General features: G+C 45.3%; 1 protein-coding gene across 2 annotated transcripts in view; it reads right to left on the reverse strand.

The window, feature by feature from the left end:
* The window catches only part of Nab2 (Nuclear polyadenosine RNA-binding 2), a 156,100-nt gene that overhangs the window by 134,568 nt on the left and 704 nt on the right, over positions 1-20,828 (reverse strand). For both annotated transcript variants that reach the window (XM_050172740.3, XM_050172738.3), the window contains exons 2-4: positions 17,155-17,197; positions 15,491-15,605; positions 5,063-5,103 (exon numbers count right to left, since the gene is read on the reverse strand). In XM_050172740.3, the coding sequence (XP_050028697.1) occupies positions 5,063-5,103; positions 15,491-15,605; positions 17,155-17,197 (199 nt within the window). The remainder of the gene's footprint in view (positions 1-5,062; positions 5,104-15,490; positions 15,606-17,154; positions 17,198-20,828) is intronic.

Raw genomic sequence — 20,828 nt, forward strand, 5'->3', positions numbered from 1 at the left:
GCCTTTTTTCTGCTCACCATGTGTGTCTTGTATGAAACCGAATGGTCTCATACAACCAGTTCGGTCTCATACAACCAGTTTGCATTTTTTAATTACACGCATGCACATGTGGTGTACCAAGAAGTAGAGAAAAACTAGTGTTTTGAAAAATCTAGCGAAAAGGAAAGCAATAAGATGGAAAGGAAAACCTCCAAAAGTCAAGGGGAGGTTTAAAGCTAACAAAAGAGCAGAGGTCTTTCAAAAACTCTAAAGAGCAGTAGGCAAACTTATCAGGTTGTCTCGGTGCTCATACTGTGACTGGAGATGGCGTATGTGCATGTGAATCAAGGAATGTGCTGCATCCCAAAACAGTGGCACTTTTCCCCCGCTTGGTATGCTTCACTGCATAACATGGCCATATTTTTCAAGGTAACTTTAAAGGCAAATACTGCCAAATGAATTAACGGCATGTTTCAGCACTTTTTCTGTCTTTTGTTTAATTCAACCCGCCATATAATTGGACCAGTTTTGTTGGTCCCATCGGGATCAAATTAAAGGAAGTCAACTGGACAATAACACAACTGCAGTTATTTAATGTTGTCATCAAGTAACGACAGCTACTCAACATGTTTGGGGGGCAGCAACCAACTTCCTGAATGCCACAGTTCATACTGACAAGAGCCGCTCACTATCGGCAGGTACCTCTTTGCAAGTCAGACCAACAGTGAGAACCATGCTCACCCCACAACTGACATGGTTCTCCTTTGTGGCCCAAAATTTCATCTTTGAACCTGTCCTTGTGGCAGTGAAAATTTATGCCACAAGCAAGTAATCATTGCTGCTGGTTGATGAGCTTATCAAAGTCTTTCCACAGTGCCGACATGGATAGAGTCTTTTCAAATGCTTTTGTTGTTAACATACCTTGGCTCCTTGGTGTTGAAATTTTCCTTGCTTCTAAAGCCAGGTTTTTAACCCAGTTTGCCATTGTGCTTTTATGCACTTAGCCAGATTAGTAGGAGACACATAAGTTTTCAACTGGTGGCTGGTGTTGTCCAAATGCAAGAGGAGGGAGTACAGCGTTGAGTAGCCATAAGCACCAGCAGTGGCCCCACATGGTGCCCACAGTGCATATGCCGGAAAAGAAATTTACCCTCAAAGGGTTAACATTTTAATGTCCGCGCCAATCGATGATTTCAACATCAAATTTTTCCATGCCCGAGGCGCTTTAGGACAGTTAGCATCCTCCAACTCGTACCCTTTTACTTTAGGTATGCTTCACTGCACGAGTATGCTTTACTGCAATACATTCGTAATCAATGCATGCTGTATGGTTCGCCACATAACACGCTGTATTGCGGCGAAGCTGACTTAATGAACCGACAACAGCAATTTCCGGCGGTTTGAATGGCCATATGTCGAACAGTAAAAGTGTATTTCGGATAGAATAGAATATCAACCGATTCGAACCGAATATTCGCACATATCTAGTTTTAGCGACAATTTTGGCAACTTTGTGAAGTTTTGCAACCTTTTCATCCTACTTTAGAAACAAACTTAAAAAAATTACGGCAACACTGCGCGGGAAGCCACAAATTAAAAAAAAAATAAGCCTGTGCTCCTTTTCTGGCATTTCCAGTGTATCCTTTGCACGGTGCAATGTCAACAGGGTGTTCCAGGTGGCATAACCAGGAGTAAAAACTGTCAATTTGCCAGTCGTTGACAAACTAACGAATCAACATGACGAGCCACAGTGTGTTCAGAGAATGGAGAGGGGCTCTAACATTGTGCGCTACTGAACCTTATGAAGTTTCCATTTACTCAGCTTCACACAGAGAGTGGTTAGGGGCAGCAAATGCAGCAGCCTTTCTTCTGGTGAGCCAACGCAACCTGTAGCTTTTGCTGCACTGCGTAGAGTTGGTGAGTGTATGTGGCAAGAGGAGAGAAAGAGAGTGGGGAGGCCAGTGAAGGAGAGCGAGAACCAGCGGTGGCCATGTTTTCATTCATAAAACGTCTGTAACTCTGCTGTTACTGCAACATTTAGGAATACTCATGTGGCTTTATGTACATGGCGCAGGAGTACACACGGGCAACTAAGCAAGTAGTTTTCGAGCTCAGGATGGTTTAGAGACCCTTTGAGAGAATGCATACAAAAAAAATTTAATTATGGGGTTGTATGTGCCAAAACCCCGGTCTGATTATGAGGCACGCCGTAGTGGGGGACTCTGGAAATTTTAACCACTTAGGTTTCTTTAAAGTGCACCTAAATCTAAGTATCGTGTGTTTTCGCATTTAGCCCTCATCGAAATGAGGCCACCGTGGCCAGGATTCGATCCCACAACCTCGTGCTTAGCAGCCCAACACCATAGTCACTAAGCAACCACGGTGGGTAATGCATACATAAGGTTATATGTATTTGTAATCCGTTACTTCCAGCACAACAGCACTGATCCATAAAGCGATATGGCAAAAAGAACAGACATGGACAGCATACCATGTTCCTACAGGGGTCAAAGTACATATCTAAAAATTAGCACATCAGGACTGGCATGGCAGCACTGCAGTTTCAGCATGGACAAATGTGTTCTTAATCTTTAGTGTCTCAATGTTTAAAGCTAGCGATCTTTTCAACATTTATTGTTTTCTTGAGGCAGGCATCCCAGTGTGCAAGTGCAAGTTGCACCCATTCATATCGGGTGAGCAAGGTATTCAAGGACATAATGATGACTTCAGGAATTGCATTGATATTTCAAACAAGATTTTGTATACAGTCGAACCCATTTATAACAATATTCGAGTGCCACGACAATGTCATTGTTATAACCGATAATTGTTATAACCGGGTTGCATGAAAAAATCAAAATAGGGGGATGAAAGAGCTGATGTGAGAAAACTGTAATGGTGGGGAGGCCAGTGCCCCTCCCACTACCTTCCTCCATCCGGCTTCAAATTGTGTTCACTCTTAACTACTTCCTGGGCACTCCAATCATGTGTAACAAGCCGCAGCTGTCGGCATTAAAGAATGGCACTGCTATAACAGCTGCAAAGAGAGGTCACAGGTGGCAAGCGATACGTGAGCACTGCCGAGGCATTGCTTTGGCGGCCCCAAAAGGGGCCTTTTAAATATTTTGAGAAGGCTGCCGTGGTAGCCTGTCAGCTTGAGAAATCCAGAAGAAACACTGAGGCGAGATTGCCACAAGCATCTCGCCGCGTACTTCTCACTGGCTAGCATGAGAAAACCTTATGTCCATCAGCCTTGCATGCTTCACGTGAAGCTTGCCGACATCCTTCTCCAAAGCGTCCAGGTGCTCCACATAGTGCAGCGGAAGGTTCCTTGCAAAAACAAAGCTCTGGAGGGACTGAATCCTCTGCCGGGCCTCCTGTGAGGACAATGTTAAGGCAGCCTGCCCTACCGCATCATGGCTGCTGTCGTCGCCGTCGCTATCTGATGCAAGCACGTTCGCGACAATCGCCTGATCAGTTAGAAGCACTTAAGTCGTCGTCGCTATCTGATGCAAGCACGTTCGCGACAATCGCCTGATCAGTTAGAAGCACTTAGTTTCCAAATATATAGCCATGCGCTTTCTTTTCACCGGCAATGTCATGCATTGCTGATGATCAGCGGACGCATCAGCCATCTTCAGTTACAGCGGTGAGTCAAGCTAACTGTTAGTCAAATGAAGTTGAGAAACCGTGTGGCCAGGAACGATTTCGACGCAACAAATAAAGAACGCGAGCAATTAAGCTGTTTGCAGAACTGCGCTGAATGAGGAGCCAGTGAGTAACACGCAAGCAATCTGCAAGCAGCACAGCTGGCGCAGTCCATTCGTATTTCAGAGGGTGGGGCGGCGTAGAGCTATGGGTGCAACCCATTCGTGTTCGGAGGGGTGTAAGAGCAATGGAAGACAGCCGTGCAGAGATGGCTGGAAAATGAGCGCGCGGCGGCTGTTGCAGCAGTGGCCCATCGCACAGCGACTCGAATTTCTCGTTTTCTTTTTTTCTTTTGAAGGATTTTGCATTTCACTACGTTTCGGCTCGAACACCCAGCAGCCAGACTTCATCGTTATAGCCGATAATGCGGCATCAGGGCACTGTAGTAAGCAGGTTATTTCACCAAGGAAAACATACAAAAGTTGACAGTGCAGCAGCTTCTCATTATTATAACCAAAATATTGTTAAAACCAGTATCATTATAAGTGGGTTCGACTGTACTAGTTTCCATTATTTTCCACAATTTCAGGCTCTAGAAAGCTTTTATCATTGTGTGGCTGATACTCTTTTTCTCAGTGGTGCCTGCCATACATAGCGGCATACAGGTATAGATAAGTGGAACTAGGATGCCCTACTTAGAGTGATTAGGTTGTTGAACTTTGTAACCAGACATTCTTCGGTGGCACAGGCACTGTAGGCACAAGGAAATCCATAACCTAGGAAAGGCACCTAATAAAATTGTACTCGGGAAGCTTGATTTTTTTATTCTGCTACCTGAAGCTGATATTCGGTGGCCGTAATTGGTTTTTCAAGGTTCTCACTCATCATGACCCCCACCTGCGGGGGTATTCAACCATCCGAATGAGATCTGACTTGCTTAGTTGTCTTTGTCACAAATCACAATTGGCAACGAAACTCTTGTCTCACCCAGAAAACAACTGATTTTGCACCCTTTAAGAAGGTGGTGATTTCCAAGTCCCTGTGGTCAGCGTGCAAGGCAGCAGAGTTCATCATCAGTGCCAGACTGAATGCTACTACCCTGTAATAAATGTTCCAGGAAGGTGATAGAGGATGTGGTGTGAAGTTAAGGGTCCACAGACAGAATGAGAATGTTATGGCAATTCAAAGTTGTGTCCTCAAATACCTCGCGCACCCAGTATACACGTATTGAACATAGAAAATAAGCCTCTGTGAGAGAACAGAACACCATCCTTGTTCATCCTTCTGCCTTCACCCTTTCTAAATGTGCACTGGTCTGCTGAAAGTGGCCAGTTTAACCACAGATGGGCATTGTTGATATGGACAAAGTGGCCTAGTCAGCTAATGCTGCCTGCTCCCTGTACACGATTGGACACTACAACTAGCTTCATCTCACCTGTGGCAATAGCCTGGAGGTGGTCCAGCACTCCCTGCAACCTGAAAGATTTGCAAAAAAGCCACCCTCTGAACACTTTTCATGTCAAAGCATGCTCCTGCAAATAACTCTTTTTTTGATAATTTTCATGGTCCAGACAGATACCATACTTTGTCATGTCCAAGCACATGTAGTATTTAAGTACAGTGGAATCCCCACTTAACGAATACCAAGTCGACAAAACCTCTGCCACAACAAAGATTTTCTTATTCCCCGTCAGAGTGCCACAGAACTCAATGCATCAAAATTACCGCCACAAGAAAGTCTGTGACGAGTGTATTACCGGTTTAACCCCTTGGGGGCCAAAGACTTAAATGTACGGCTCCGCAAACAAGTCCCAAATGGTTGACGCCATACATTTACGGCGCCATTTGTATGTCTGAAAAGCATGCCAATTTTTAAAGTTTTTGTAATCCAGCAAGTGCAAGTGCTGCCACGCTGTGTGGAACAATGAATTTGCACTCTGTAGTCTCTTTGGTTTTCATTCCATGACTTTATTGTGCTGGCATGTCACTGATCGCTCGTACATAACGCGCGTACGCTGCGGTTAGTTCTTTGGTTTTTCTGACGGGCGCACAACCATAGAGCTTTCTTTGCATGCGCTGACATCCACAGTTCGATTACGCTGTGGTCGTGCACACTGGTTGTTCTGCTACAAGTGAGCCGAAAGGCATTTCCTCGGATATGGAATACTGCCAAAGTGCCGAATCGGAATACAGTCAAACCTGGATATAACAAATCTCGATTTAACAAAATTCTTGATGTAAGGAACTATTTTTATTTCCCGATCTTAGCTGCACTAAAAACCGCGTATCTTTTTTCGTGATTTAATGATGTAATTTCATGACAGGGTTTCGATTTAACAAAGTTTTCAGCCATTTCAAGCATACCCTTGGAGCCTGTATGGCTAGTAAATACAGCAAAGGGCCATAATAACGTCGGCCGAGGCAACGGTTACTTCAAGTGTCCTTCTGCAGGAAAAGCTTTAGCAGCAAAAAACAGCTACCCAAGCGTGCACGCTGTGATGTGATAGGCAGGAAACACTGCTATGCCATCTGTCGCACTGGTAAACAACTTGCAGAGGCAACATGGCACACGGTCACTCGCGGCGCTCTGACAAATACGACAGCTGATGATTTCTTCTGCGCAAGGGCGATGAGAAGGGAGTGAACGTGAAGTAACAAGATCAAGTACGAGCTGGAGGGTGGCAGGATCACGTGCTTATCTGCTTCCTCCTCCTAGTGCGCGGGCCAGGCGCCATATCTTTGCACTTGCATATCCTGCAAGTGCAAAGGACAAGTCGAAATGTTGGTGCCTTAACCCGCGTCTTGTTGTTCCTGCATGTCTAGTGCTGGTGGTCGCATAATCTCAAGTATACGAGACAAGGTGCGAAGTGCTCCCTTGCGTTGTGATTGCGAGTTTGTGGTCATTGAGTGAGATCTGTAGATGTTTACCTGAGCGCGCATGATACCGATAAAACCACGAACCTTACTTCGTGTGGTTGTCTTTTTGCTATTGCCATCAATGCTCTGCTCTTCTGGCAAACACTGACTTTATTTTTATTTTATTTTTATGCGAAGCATATTACTAGAGTTCAACCCAGCTCCTCAGGCGCGGCGGTGTTGCCTTCAATACCACGTGACACCGTGACGTCACGACAGAGGAGAAACGGGGCTCCAACTCGCGCCGTCGCTCGCGGCGTCGCGGCGGTATATAAGCAGCTGCGCTTTTTCTAGGTGGCTTTGGCTCAACTCTTGCAAGATGGGCTGGGTGGGAATCGAACCAGGGTCTCCGGAGTGTGAGACAGAGACGCTACCACTGAGCCACGAGTACGATGCTTCAAAGCGGTACAAAAGCGCCTCTAGTGAATGCGGTGTTGCCTTAGAAACGAGCTTGCTCAGGCGCACATTTCGTTGCCGCGCCGAACGCTGCGTTGCTCGACGCTCACCGCGTCCAATGCAGGGCGCGTAGTCGCTGCGCTGTAGCCCATTGTCTTACACCCCTTGGCGGGTCGACGGGAACGCTGTCGCGTTCCACTCTTGAAGGCAAAGCAGAGTAACGCACGAGTTGTTTCTTCGTCTAGCCGAACCAAATATAGCCAAGCAACAGCAGTTCACCAGGCTAAACAGTGGTTCAACAACTAAAATAAAGGCTAGTATGCTTCGCATCCTGGGCTTAACCTTAGCTAAGCCACAGCCATTTTTTTGCTCAGAATGAATATCTGTACCTTTCTGCGCTTTTCTTGTTAATTTGTGGGCGACGGCTGCGAGCACTAAGTGCGGTCAGCTATGGTGTCCAAGATTTACGGCGCTGCACGAAGCAACACACGCAAAACCTCCGATGCCCTAAGCAACGCCGATGCATTACTCTTGGCGCGATCTGCCCCGCACACGCTTGCACTCCATACCACGCTATTATGGCCCAACCTTCTTGCAATTTGTTTATGAGCACTTACTACTAACAAGATACTCTCCACCAGGAATGCTCTGGGAAATTGTGAAGTTGTATTTAATGCTGAAACTTTAAAATGTTGAATTTAAAAGTTTTTCGCTGCATATAGAACTTCGTTATATCAAGGTTTGACTGTATATCCACTGCATTGTATTTACTCCTTTATTCTTATTTTAAGTATTTATGCAAGTTCGTCTATTCATGAATAAAGAATGCATGTTTACTTAGCTAAAATATTTTTCTTTTTTTTGCCGCTCTCTGATCACTCTAAAAAAATCGGGGTAAATGTTTTGGGGATATGTCAGTGTGGAGATTTTAAACCTGTAATAAGAAAATTCGACCCTGGCGGGGTTGCACTTGCCGGAAAAAAATTTACCCTTAAAGGGTTAACATTGTAATGTCTGCGCCAATTGATGGTTTCAACATCAAATTTTGCAACACCCGGGGCGCTTTTGGACAGCTAGCCTCATCCAGCTAGCCTCATCCAACCGCGCCACACGTAGCCGGCACCTATGGCCAAGAGCAAGTGCCATTCGCACTGTTTCGTTGTCAGGTTCGACATAATTTGCACCCTATCAAAGATTGCAAATCTCGAGAGTCGTGGCAAGTTCCCACAACGCTAACAGGCTGCAACCCGTCATGGAATGCTTGCCGCTAATATGTTCGTACGGGTGGCTCATCAGTGATCGGTCCCAAGATTTATGTGTGCGGGTTAGACTGATGGCCACCGAAGCAATGTGGAGCTTGTCGCCACACATCCAACACGATCTTCGCACAAGCTTTCGCACTTTACAAAGTTCTCCTCTTGTTGCTGTTCACACTGTCCGGGCATCACGTTCGTTATCATTTCGATAGGCCCTAACGATGCTGACGAACCATGTACCGACATAGGTGGCCCCAGACAATGGCATGTTGTGATCCCCGTGACAGTCCGATCTCGAGAATTGCTTGCAGTGACAAAGTCCGCTACCACGTAAACCGTGACGGCTTGTACGCGCTGAACTCAGTGCTCCTTTTGCACCCGAAACAAAGTGAAAGGCTTGCTTGGGCAGCATCAAGCATGAAGGGCTCCACAGCGCATGCAACATGTGCCACTGCATGAGTCTCTATGCCCAATATACTGAAAATGCTAGAAATGAAATAGTAGGTATTCAATTTGGTTCACTGATATTCAAGCATTCGCACACACGTAGTTGCTGGCATTCCCAAGACATTTGTGATTAAGAAAGCCAGAGAAGTCGTAGCCATGCAATTGCTGTACCAGCATTCCTGTGATCACGGAGGCCAACTCCTACATCATCGTTCATGAAGAAATGAGCAATGACAAAGTTACATGCAGGTTAATGGCGATTTTGCTCCGCCGGACGATGAAGTAGCTGCAGTAAAGTGTAGTCCATTTTAGTGCCACCTCTTGTAGTAGATGCTTATAATACAGCATCTCGATGACATCAGAACAGCTTGCCTGACAGAATGCGAAAGCCAGGTCACATCACTAGACTTTCGGAATGAAAACTTTTCTGCACCACTATACGCCACGTTTCGTGGTTACTTGTAACTTTCACACCTAGACAGTTCCACGACAACGAAACATTCTTTACAAGTTCTATCAATTTCATTGTGGCAGGATTTGAGCACCTGTTGCAAGGACTGAAGAGTCAGAAACAGAGAGAAAAAAATATTCACTTGTCAAATATGGTCTCTTTGTTCTCAAAACATGGACTAATGGCATTCAAGATGACATCATGGTGAGTAGTTAATAAATTCAGCTACAAAAGTAACCAATGCGGTACTGATTTCCAAACTCACCATCCCAGTCACTCAACCATTTCACAAACAGTTCACGTGTCATCCACAAATTTCTGCTTAACTGGAAGGTACAGCAGCCTTTTAATGCATTTTGCTGTCTTACACTTTCCTTCGTTGTGCCATCTATATTATTTGTGGCAATGGGACAGTGATCCGGGTTTTGTTCTACTTGCCACTGTGACGTTTCTGTCCATGGGTGTCAAGAGTTTGTCATGGCAGCATTTGACGGAAGCCTGTTTCATCTCTATTGAAAATGTCCCTCGATTCATACTTGGCATGAATCTGAAAGCACTCTTGTTTCTGTAACTTATCCATTGCTTCGAGATTGGCAGACTCGCTTTCTCCTAGGACTGTGCTTCATACTACATAGTTGTGGTTCTTGAAGCATTATGGCCATCCCGCACTGGCACTGATATCTTTCTCATCAAGAATAAATGCAATGTTTTCTGCTGCAACAATGAAATATTGCGAGTCCAGACATTTGATGAACCACTTGTGCACATTTTTACCCCGTCTTTGAATGTGGCCAGCCGAACGCACTGTATGTTGCAATACAGTCAAACCTCGTTTATACGTAGTCAGCTGGCAACAACATTCAGATACGCACTAAACTATGTACGAATTAACCGCCAATGCCAGTTTAGAAGCTGCTTACCGGCCAGAAAAGAACTGCATCACGATGCTCTCAAATACATACACTCCGACAGGCTTTATTTGTGGTTAGGCAGCAAAAAATCGGCGATCTTCACTTGCCGCCATGGTGGCCTTGCCGCAACATCTTCAAACTCGGTAAGGCTGCAAGCGAGTTTGTCCATGAGGCCCCACTTCTCTGCGAAAGCTCGCATGACGCTCAAAGCATGTGCCGCATCAGATAATGAAGGGCCGTCGTCAACTTCCACATCGTCATTGCTGTCATCACTTTCGCTTGAAGATAGGCGAGGTGTGACGGCGGCGACAACGTTGCTATCCGAGGACTCCACTGATGTAACAACGTCGAGTTCTTGATAACATAAACAGGACATGCCGCAGCAAAGACCATTGAACACCACAACAACACCACGGCCGCAAACACACTGGCCGAATGAAGAAAAAAAATTCACGCAGAAACTTCTCTGGGGGTTGTCTAGGTATGCGTACGCATTGTGCCACTTGCTCATCTCCATGCAGCCCGGTGTCACTATCAATGTTATGAAACTTGATCCGGCCAGTACAAACAAACGACCCAGCTGTGGTGACACGAACCAGAGCATATGGCGGCGCAAGGTGCATTGATAACGCAAGCAAAGTACTGTAGGTGGCGGCACCCAGTGTGCTGATGACGCTCCTATCATTATAATCCGTTATCACTCATTAGCACCCTATCCATCCGCGTCGAACCATTATGAAGTGTGATCAAACATACACCGACGGCGGCTGTGTATAGGCGAGGTGTATGTATGGCCGCACGGACCGCATCTTGAAAACAATCTGCGTTGTGGACAGAGAGCGCCGACTGTTAATAGCTCCACACGCTGCATTTCTGCCGCTGTGCGCTGAAGAAAGACACGCAGGCCCACATCTTGAAAGTGCTCTGCGAAAGGGGCAGGGTGCATCTTGTGCCAAGAGCTTCATGAGCACTGTGTCGTCGCCACCTCGTTAGCGCTGTAGCCACAGGCAACGTGGAGGTACAGTCACTTGCTGCTGTGGGCTTTATATTGAAAACGGTCGTCTTTTGGGACAGACGGACAGAGGGACATTTATCTCACTGGCTAAGCATAGAAATGCCTATGCATTTTAAAAAAAATGTGCTTCTGCATGGTTGCTACTCGAATTGGATTGGGTTCGACGGTGACAGCGAATTCGCACCCCTACCGGCAGCTTCTTCGCGTTACGGGAAGCGAATGTCGAAGGCCGTGCTTCTGTGCGCTGCAAATGGCAACAGCTGTAAGAGCAGAGACTACGTCATGGTGGCCATGTTTAAACGTTACTATCGCTGTCGGCTGTCGTCCGGGTGTCGCAACTCAAGAATCGAACGTCTGCACACATAATATTTTGCCAATTTTGTGCCTGTGCGTGTAGAACAAGAAAGGAAATAGTACGCACTAACCATCTGGTGGACACTGAGCGACTACAGCTTAAGCGGTCAGCCAATACATGGGGTTCAATGGGGGCTAGGTGGGGGAATCTTCGTGACTATGTTTAAACTGCAATTACACATTAAGCGGGTACATATTAACAGGGTTTGACTGTACTAGTTTTAACCTTTCTCCTTAAACTCCTTCTTTGACTTTAGAAGAGGGCTTAAAGGGAAGCTGAAACACTTTTCGAAAAAAATGAGTTCTCTGCGGCATTCTACAGTTTTGAGTCCCCTGAACATGAATATCTGGTTCAAAAAGGGCGGAAACAAACGCAAGCGGCTGTTTTTCCAAGAAAACGCGCACCAGCGCCTCAGGGCATCGCGCGAACGCCGCTGTTGCCCGTGATTGGTCGGGGCCGCTGTGACGTCGTTGGCGGTAGTCGCCGGTTGGCGCCGCCGCATGTCTCCGTTACAGAGCGTAGCACCATTCCTTTCTCTCTGGTAGCACGCGGTTCTGCTGTTCTGGCTTCATAGCTGAGTTGCAAGATGGAACGTTCTCTCTGTCTCCGACAGCTTGTATTGTCCCCGTACATGTTTGAACCCACAGCCGATACGGAAAACGATGGCGGCAACAGAGTCAACGATTGAGTGTGCCAACAGCGAGAGCGATGTGTGCACCTTCTCGCGCGCTGGAAATCTTAGCTGGTACGCATGTTTTTTTTTTTTTTTGTTTTTTTTATGTAGCTGCACGTTGCAATGACGGGAGAAAAAAATGCGCTAAAGTGTCACTGGGAACATGCTGCTGGAAGAATGCCGAAGCACTAACTTCTCATTAGATTTACACGGGTGCAATTCCGCGATGTCAAGCACCTTGCCGCTGCTTGTCTAAAGTCCCGTGGTTTTTTCAGCGTTGATACACGATCGCGAACATAAGTGCCGCGTTTCAAAGCGCGCACATGCAGTGCTGTGAGGTACAGTAATGGAAGTTGCTTATCATACACATCCAGAGATGACCAGAGGTATTATATGTGCAATATTCATACTATGGTTCGACGACTTTGCGAGTGTGGCTCGATCAAGAATCGGTATGCGTGCTCCATGCTAGTGTTGACATAAAGATATTAGGCAGTTTTAGCTCCGCCGGGTGGTAAACACGATAACTGAACCGTACGTCGAATGTCACTAGGCAAGCCTACACTCCATTTGATACCTCAGGTGCATCGCTGTGGAAGCTACGCTCGAAGTCCGGTCACCAAAATTTATTACTGCGCGCGTTTCCGTCTATGCTTCACAGCGTGCCAGCGGCGTTTGCTCGCGCGAGCATGCACGTGAAGCTGCCGCGACGGGCTGCAATTAAAAATACCGAAAATAAATTTTTTATTAAAGAACGTGTTAGCAGCCGTATAAGTACACGGATGGTTTCTATGGGTAAATTCTTTTTTTTTTCATTCCGAACTGAGCTTATATATGGAAAGCTTTCTGAAAAATCGGGTCAAGAAACACCGAACTTTTTCTAAGTGCGAACGCAGCCACTGCAAGAAGTATCTCAAGCCTCCACAGCGTTGCACCTGATGTATGAAACGGAGTATAGCAACGCTAGCAATAACGCGTTTTCGCATTTGTCGTAAGGCTATCCGGCTACGCTAAAACTGTGTTACCAGACGTTAATGGCTGCAAATGTTCGTATTTCTCCAGTGCATCAATGTGGGCCTAATCACGCTTTCATTAAACTAGGTGCACCTGCATGTGCTGCGTATTGATGGAAGATGAAGAGAACTGCTTGTGCTGCCAGGAGGTGCAAGAGATTAGGAAAAAACAGAAGCGCACGCAGTGCGTAACAAGTTCAAGACAATTCAGGACTGTGTGCCTCAGCATGGCAGTACTGGAAGTGGCACTTGCCCAGAAAGGAGTCGAACCGGCTGGACAAGGCAAGAAGTTTACACACAGGTGTGAAAATGATATGGCCAATGGAAAAAGAGTGATGCAAAAGCAATTTTTTTTTACAGGCAGTTGAGGTATGCAGCATACCGCCAGTTTGTCTGGCTAGTATGGAAAAAGTTGGGAAAGAAGAACCGTCGAATTCTGCCAAGCTGTGTACTTGAAGTTGTTCGGGCTTCAGTCGCGCCGATTTAATTGGAATACCGATTGCCCACATCGTTGTCAAGCTCCGATGATAGTCACTGTCGCGGAAATGGTCCGAGCACAGCACAGTTGATTTCGTCGGCACAAACTTATCTCTCCTCACCGCACATACCCACTGCGCTGCAAGCTTCTTTTCCTTCGGGAATTTGTGAAACACCACATCGTCTCGCCCGCCTGTGTTCGCGCAGCCGAATGCTGCACAGAACGAGGGCATGTTGGGCGCCCTTGGCTGTAGGCACTCACGCAGCACAGAAGGAAAGAACAGTTTACGAAAATCGCAAAACAAACGTGAGCGGCGGCGGCGGCGGCGGCGGCAGATCTCTCGTAGCGTCGTTCAGTAAGGGCCGATTTACGCTCGAGCCGCCCATCGCCGCAAGCCGCACCGCACGCGTGCGGTCGCGCGAAACATAGCACGTATCAAACACTTGTGCACAAATTTCGGTTTAAAATGTGTAAGGTATGCACTGTGCACACAGTGTAAATGGTAATTTGTGCACAAGTGCTGGATACGTGCAATTTTTCGCGCGACCGCAAGCGTGCGGTGCGGCTTGCGGCGATGGGCGGCTCGAGCGTAAATCGGCCCTAAAGCGCAGGACGGAAAGAGGTATGCCTGCACATGTCAGCACGCCGGTCCGCAGCTCGGTTGGCTCGGTCTCCGCCCATGACGTCACTCTCGCCGGTTCTCTCCTCTGCCAACGTCCTCACCCGGCGCTCCGGGAAGCGATGGGGGCGTGTCCGCGCGGGTGATTTAGAAAGCGATTTCCGCCCGTTATATTAACAAAACGAAAAAAAAAATTTAAGAACCGTAAATCATTAGGTCTGTTCTTCCCAATCCCAGCAATTCATAGAAATTGAAAACCGTTTCAGCTTCCCTTTAATGTGCTGTAGGCAATATTAAAGGCTTCAGCAACGGCAGACTTCTTTTCTCCTCCTTCAATATGCTGAATAGTTTCGTTGCATATGTCAGTTTAGTCCCATCTTTTTCACATTTTCTGCTGTGGTAACAGCACACAACACTGACAACCTGCTGACCAGTAAACACAAATGTGCACATTCAGCACACAAATGTGCACATAGGCAACCAGAAGAAATGAGAAATGGCAACTAGGCCACGCCGTCCACCTTTCACGCTCCTACACTCTAGGGACTCTGTAGGCACATATGTAAAAACCCTGGCAACCAGTCGCAAGAGCTCTCCGCATCACTGCAAAATGCCAGTGTGCTGCGAAAAAGCCAAGCACATGCTCTCGAAGCCCTTGTCCTCTGGTGCCAAGAAATTCGGTATATCCATTGCACGTTCCATCAGATTCGCCCTAAGTGAGTAATGTGCATGTACTTCTTACAATAATTTCAGCAGTCATTAAACATAACCAATAAATCGTTACACCCACGTTCAGTACATTGAGGTTCACCTGTACTACATTGCGGTCGAAGGCAAAAGCAGAGCGCTATGGCCGCTGGTTGCAGAAATGTGCAACTCCACTGGCTTGGTGGTTAATAGGCTCGGAGCTGCAATGCCCACTGTGCAAGTGTGTTATATTTCGCGAGGTAAAAGAAAGTATAAGACCCAATGTTACCTAAAATTACATGACAAATACCTTTCTATAAAATGTGGTACACTATCTTTTTGTCATGAATGCTAGCAGTGAACTCTGGCCTTTGTAGCATTGCCAGCTATGCATGCAACCGAGCGTAGACAAGTGTTAGCAGACGACAGCAAAGAGCAGAAGAGTGTCCCCTCTTTCAGCACGAAGCCTGTTGGTGCACTTTGTTCAAGCACTGCCAATGCCACGATGAGAAGGAAACAATTAGATGTACTTCGACTTGACAATTCAAGCTTATTCAAGCTTCCAAACCAATTGCCAACATACGCTGCTCAAACAAGACAATGACTGGGGCCATACAATCAGAACAGACTACTTAGACAAACATACCACGATGTGAAGTTGACAGTGCTATCACCAAGGAATAGCGACAGGTCTTGCGTCATCTGCTCCTTCGTCTTCTTGTTGGCAATCATGACCATGATGTAGTCGGGCAGCTCGTCATCTGAAAACATGTCAGGACTGCTATATTGCATGTCACAGCTTGCAGGAGCATGTGTAGCAGACTGGATGGCATTTCAAAATAAGCACAGGATGATTAGCAATGCTATACAGTATGTAATAATACGATAACTGTAATTCAATGATTACATATATTCAGAAACGCTAGAATAATTTGGGCTTGTGCATAGAAGTGTATTAAGAATATCATTTACACAATGTTTGTGCAAGTTCCACCTCAGATGAAAGAGAGATTCGCAGAATACTTCAGACACAAAGAAAAGTTAACAGCAATTGTAAAAAGGTGAGGCAAGACATTCTAGAAATTGCCAAAGAAATTAGCAAGGGATATTGTACGGCTAATTCTACCAACTATGCTGATGTTAGAAATTAATAGAGCAAAAACACAAAAAGAAATCAGAAGTTAAAACTGCAAGAACTCTATCATGCCATGAGAAGCTGACTCATCTTGGCTGCCAATTGATCGGTTCATGTAAGCTCAACTAAATTATAGTTGACAGCATTAACGAGCACAGTGTAAGGTGGAGACCTAAAATCTAAAAGACAACAGCACTACCTTTAGATTTCTTCTAGCACAGCCGTGAAACACAGAATTAACTTTTATTATTGGTGAAGCAGCCAGTGTGACTGCCAGTCACTATCGGCATCTGCTTTTGGCTTCACTTGCTTCAATTCATCATGAAGGCATTTATGCCTCTTGTGTGGTTGTTATCACTTTTGGGCTGGATTCACACGAATGTTCTTCATTTCATGCGAAAAGCGCATAAGAAACAGATATCATGAACCCATCACTACTATGAGCAAGAACCCAGCTTAACTCAATTCAAAATGGCAAAACTTTACTACTGTATTTACTCACATAATGCTCAAACTTTGTTTTTTGCAGAAAATTGACGCAAAGTGGGGCAGTGCAATAATTCAGTGGTAAAGATTTTCCACCAGAATGTTCTAGGTGCTAAAAAAAATGAAGTGGATGTAGATCACGGATTTCGTGCCAGCCACTGTAAAGTCAAACAAAAGATTACTCCGAAGCAGCATTTTATCTTTATAATAAGAGCACAGGTTTTACAAAAGCAGATACTAGAAAGGCCGTTTATATGCAGACACTAGCTGAACCCAGAGCCCCTAAACAAATAAATAAGGTGACTATGTCTCAACCAGTCGACATCAGCACTGACACCGGAACAAGCAGTCGATCTTCTGCCGATCTTCTGCCAAAAAAAAAAAAACATTTATGAGGGCCAATGAGGGGATGCAAGCGTCATGCGACCAAATACAGTACCACTTCTTCTGTAAAAAAATATTTTCGCATGATTATGACCACTAAAAAGTGGTCTGCCTCAAAATAAAGGTTCATCCTCCAGAGGTTTAAGGCCCTTATGAGTGTAAAAGTGTCACATTGTGATTCCCTTTTTTTTTTTTTCTGACTTCAAGCATTGCAGCACGTTTCCACTGAAAACTGTCCTAGCTCGGTCTCCCATATTGCAGACTGAAGATGTACTTCATAAGTTAAGCAGCTCCGGCTGGCTTACCGACATAGGCGCCCAGCTCCATCAGCTTTGTCTTGATGGCAGCCTGGGAGGAGATAAAAAAAGAGAGCAGTAAGAAGCAAGACAACTGTGAACAGCTGTGAAGAAGGAATTTGCCTGTGGCTCTGAAATGTCGATCATCCCATAATGAACGAGAAGAAAGGGGGATAACCGAGGGGCCTGGTTTTTATTAATATCATAAGAAGCCAACAAAGACACCAAGGACCATTAATTCCATGAATTAATCATTTCTTTAATTCACTTAGCAAGTGCAAGTAATTTCCCCTATGTTGTCCTTGGTGTATTTGTTTGTTGGCTTCTTACGACATGACAATCCCATAATGTCATATGAGCTGAATCATGTCCACTATCACTACTCACACACTCACTAAGCTCAAGGCGAAAGTCACAAGAGAAATGGCACATCAATTACATGCAGAAGACCTTCCTCAAGGTTTCCTTCTTGTTTTTCAACCATTTTCTTATTTATTTATTTATTTATTTACTTTTTAAGAATCTTTGCTTTCTAGCCAGTCTACAGCCAAGTACAGCTGAAGCAATATTAGGTGAAAAACTCAAAGGTACGACACAGCAATTTAAACAACTTTCACATAAAGCAAACACCCATGAAAGAACATGTTCTTGGGGTGGTTGATGTATGACAGTAAGATTCTTGTGCAAAACACAAAATAAATACACAGAGATGGTAGCACCTGCCCTGTTGTGTGCATTCCATTTGTGGTCATTTGTTTAGCACAGACATGTAGTACTTATTTACTACTTAGCTACCGATGATTACAACACTCTGGCATCAAATCAACAAGCTCCTACTGCAAATGAGAGCCATCACAGGTAAAATGAATAAATGAACTAATAGTGTTGTTTGCAGGGTTGCACAGCACATTCTACTCAAAATTCAAGGTCAATTCTAAGATGCCCAAGGCCAAATTCAAGAAGGGGAAAACAAGCCTTATTCACACAAAAACACTGGTAAAAAAGTTAAATCTCTTTCTTACGCGCAATTTCTTGCAGCTAAGCAGCTTGTAAACTGAACAGAAGCTTCGAGCTCTTCAGGTGGCTTTTTGAAGTTGACTTTCCCATAGTAATGATGTCGACTGCCTTCTAGCACAATCATTAGTAGAGCCCAACTTCAGTCAAAGATACTCTTCCTGTTAAAGCCCAATGGCTGAAACTCCCTTTCTACACGGCATTCCTACAATTTAAGGCTCGAAAATGCAGCCACGATGGCTGCTGTGTGAACCAAATAGCAAAACTACAAATAAAAGTGGCATGGCTTGGTCATTTGATCTGGATTCATCTAGCTCCACGATGAAAATGGTAATTATGAGGGCCTGCCATCGGTGGCTGTGGGCACACCAAATTACATCGCTTAGCACGACAGTCACGGAAGAAAATAGCTAGGATAGTTACCCGATAGACAGTGTCCATGTATATGAATGTCCAAAGTTGCCTACAACCCCAGTATTCAAGGAATTCATGCAGTAAATTTATTTTCAAGGAGCTTTAGAGGCCCTTGAATCTCCTTTTCCAAATCCAAGGGTTTTCAAGGATTTCAAGGAAGCTTATGAACCTTGCGTTTGCCCAAACCTAGGAGGACTGTATCCCTAGAGTATTTTAAGGAGACCCTCGGCGATTTCCTTTTTTACCATGTCGGAAAAGTGGTTGCTTTAGGTATATTATTCTGCAACTCCTGCCAGGAATCAGACACTTCAATTTGCATAACAGAGAAACAATTTTAAATAAAACAGAAAGAAAAATGTGGCAAACAGACTCTGCAGCCCAAAGTCAGTGCCAAGTCACTTGTTCCACTTCACTCTGCGTGCCGCTTCGCTCTTTCTCTACTACACTAGGCATAAGCACAGTTGCATACAGATATTTGACCAGCTTCAGCCTTCTCAGCATCCAACAAGCAGGACGACGGTCCTAGCTTTAATCTGGCAGACTTTGGCTTGAATGAAAGCATGCCAAGTCTCCTCAACTTGTTGTCCCCGAGTACACACCTGACTTACCACGACCTGTTGCTGGTCAAGGTAATGCAGTTGACTAGTACACATTTCTGTGTGTGTTGTAGTTTGTAACATGCTCATTTGGGAAGAACCGGAAAACTGGCAAATGGTGTGCTGGTGTGGAGGGGGGGGGGGGGGGGTTGATCTGCCTGCTGGCACAGTGAGGGAGAAACCAGTTGTGCCATTGGAAAATCGGCCAGGTGGTCACCCTAACCTCGGGCAGTCTGAGACGGCATACTAAAGATGGGGACCAGGTGTCTACTCTAGGAGACCCACCCTGATAGCCCAGTGGCTATGGCATTGCACTTCTGAACTTAAGGTTGCATGTTCGACCCTGGCCAAGGCCACCGCATTTTGATGGGGACAAAATGCAAAACTGTGCGTGTACTTGAATTTCAGTGCATGTTAAAGGAATCCAGCTGGTCGAAATTAATCTGTAGCCCTCCACTGCGGTGTGCCTCATTACCAGATCGTAGTTTTGGCATGTAAAACGCAATAATTTATTTGAATTTCTTACACTCCTCAGGTATGCTGGAGGTCGAGGGCATGTGTGACGCATTCTAAAGCATGGCAGCATTAATGATGGTGCGCAACATGCATTGACAGCACTCCATTCATCCCTATGCTCTCTGTTTCATATACAGCAGGAAATGCTGCAGAAGATTCACAGAAATCCTACTGTGCGTGTTTTGCAGTGCAGTTCCTTTTCTTTTTGGTCTGCAATGTTTGCAATGAATTGACTGCTTAATACATTACAACTCATTGACATAGGGTTACATCATCACGTATGATCATAACACCATTATGATTCCAGTACCTGACACCATGTTTTGGTTATGAGCACAGGTGGTGTGCTTTGGCCACTGGTCACAGAACTGTGTTGCTCTGTAGGTTCCATTGTTAATAGGTACTGATATGCGACGAGTTTCATGTGATAAACACAACATAGCTCGTTAAATAAAAGTGCGAGGTGTAGTTTAGCATTAAATAACACGATGAATACCTATACCCTTCTGTCATGCGTTACACACTATTTCTTGGTCCCAAATGCGAACAGTGAGATATGTGTATGATCAGGGTTTCACCTTGGTGGCGTCGTCTGCTATGTATTAAACAATGCGTAACTTGTTAGCAAATGAGCCACTGCCCACAATCATTACTGTTGTGTGGCAGCTAGACGTTGGTCACAGACACACAAAAAAAGCTTCAGAATGTTGACAGTTTAGGATGATGCGAGAACTCTCGCAGGATATGACATTAGTAAGAAGCATCCTTTTCTAACACGCTGACGGCCGTTGCAATAAAACAGTTGCGATTGACCTTAATTTTGCATGCATTCCTTCTCTACAATTTTTCACGGCACAAACAAATGATAAACGGCTGTAAAAATGGGGTATTTTGTACCCTGTTAGAACAGCGACTCGCATTGTCATATGGGTCGCTCGAACAGGCAAGCACATCGTGATTTAAAATCCATACTCGACGCAATCGTTCACTTTCAATGGCCACCTTCGAGTTCGAGATGGTCAAACAAAAGCCCAAGGTTTGCATAAGTACAGACTCTGAACGAGCAAAGATCTACTGAAGCTCATATTGCTCGTCGATCCGTGCTACGCAGCTGCTAACGTCGGCATTACAGGATGTATTTCA

The sequence above is a fragment of the Dermacentor andersoni genome, chromosome 3, assembly GCF_023375885.2.
Source record: "Dermacentor andersoni chromosome 3, qqDerAnde1_hic_scaffold, whole genome shotgun sequence".
NCBI classification, from domain to species: Eukaryota; Metazoa; Arthropoda; class Arachnida; order Ixodida; family Ixodidae; genus Dermacentor; species Dermacentor andersoni.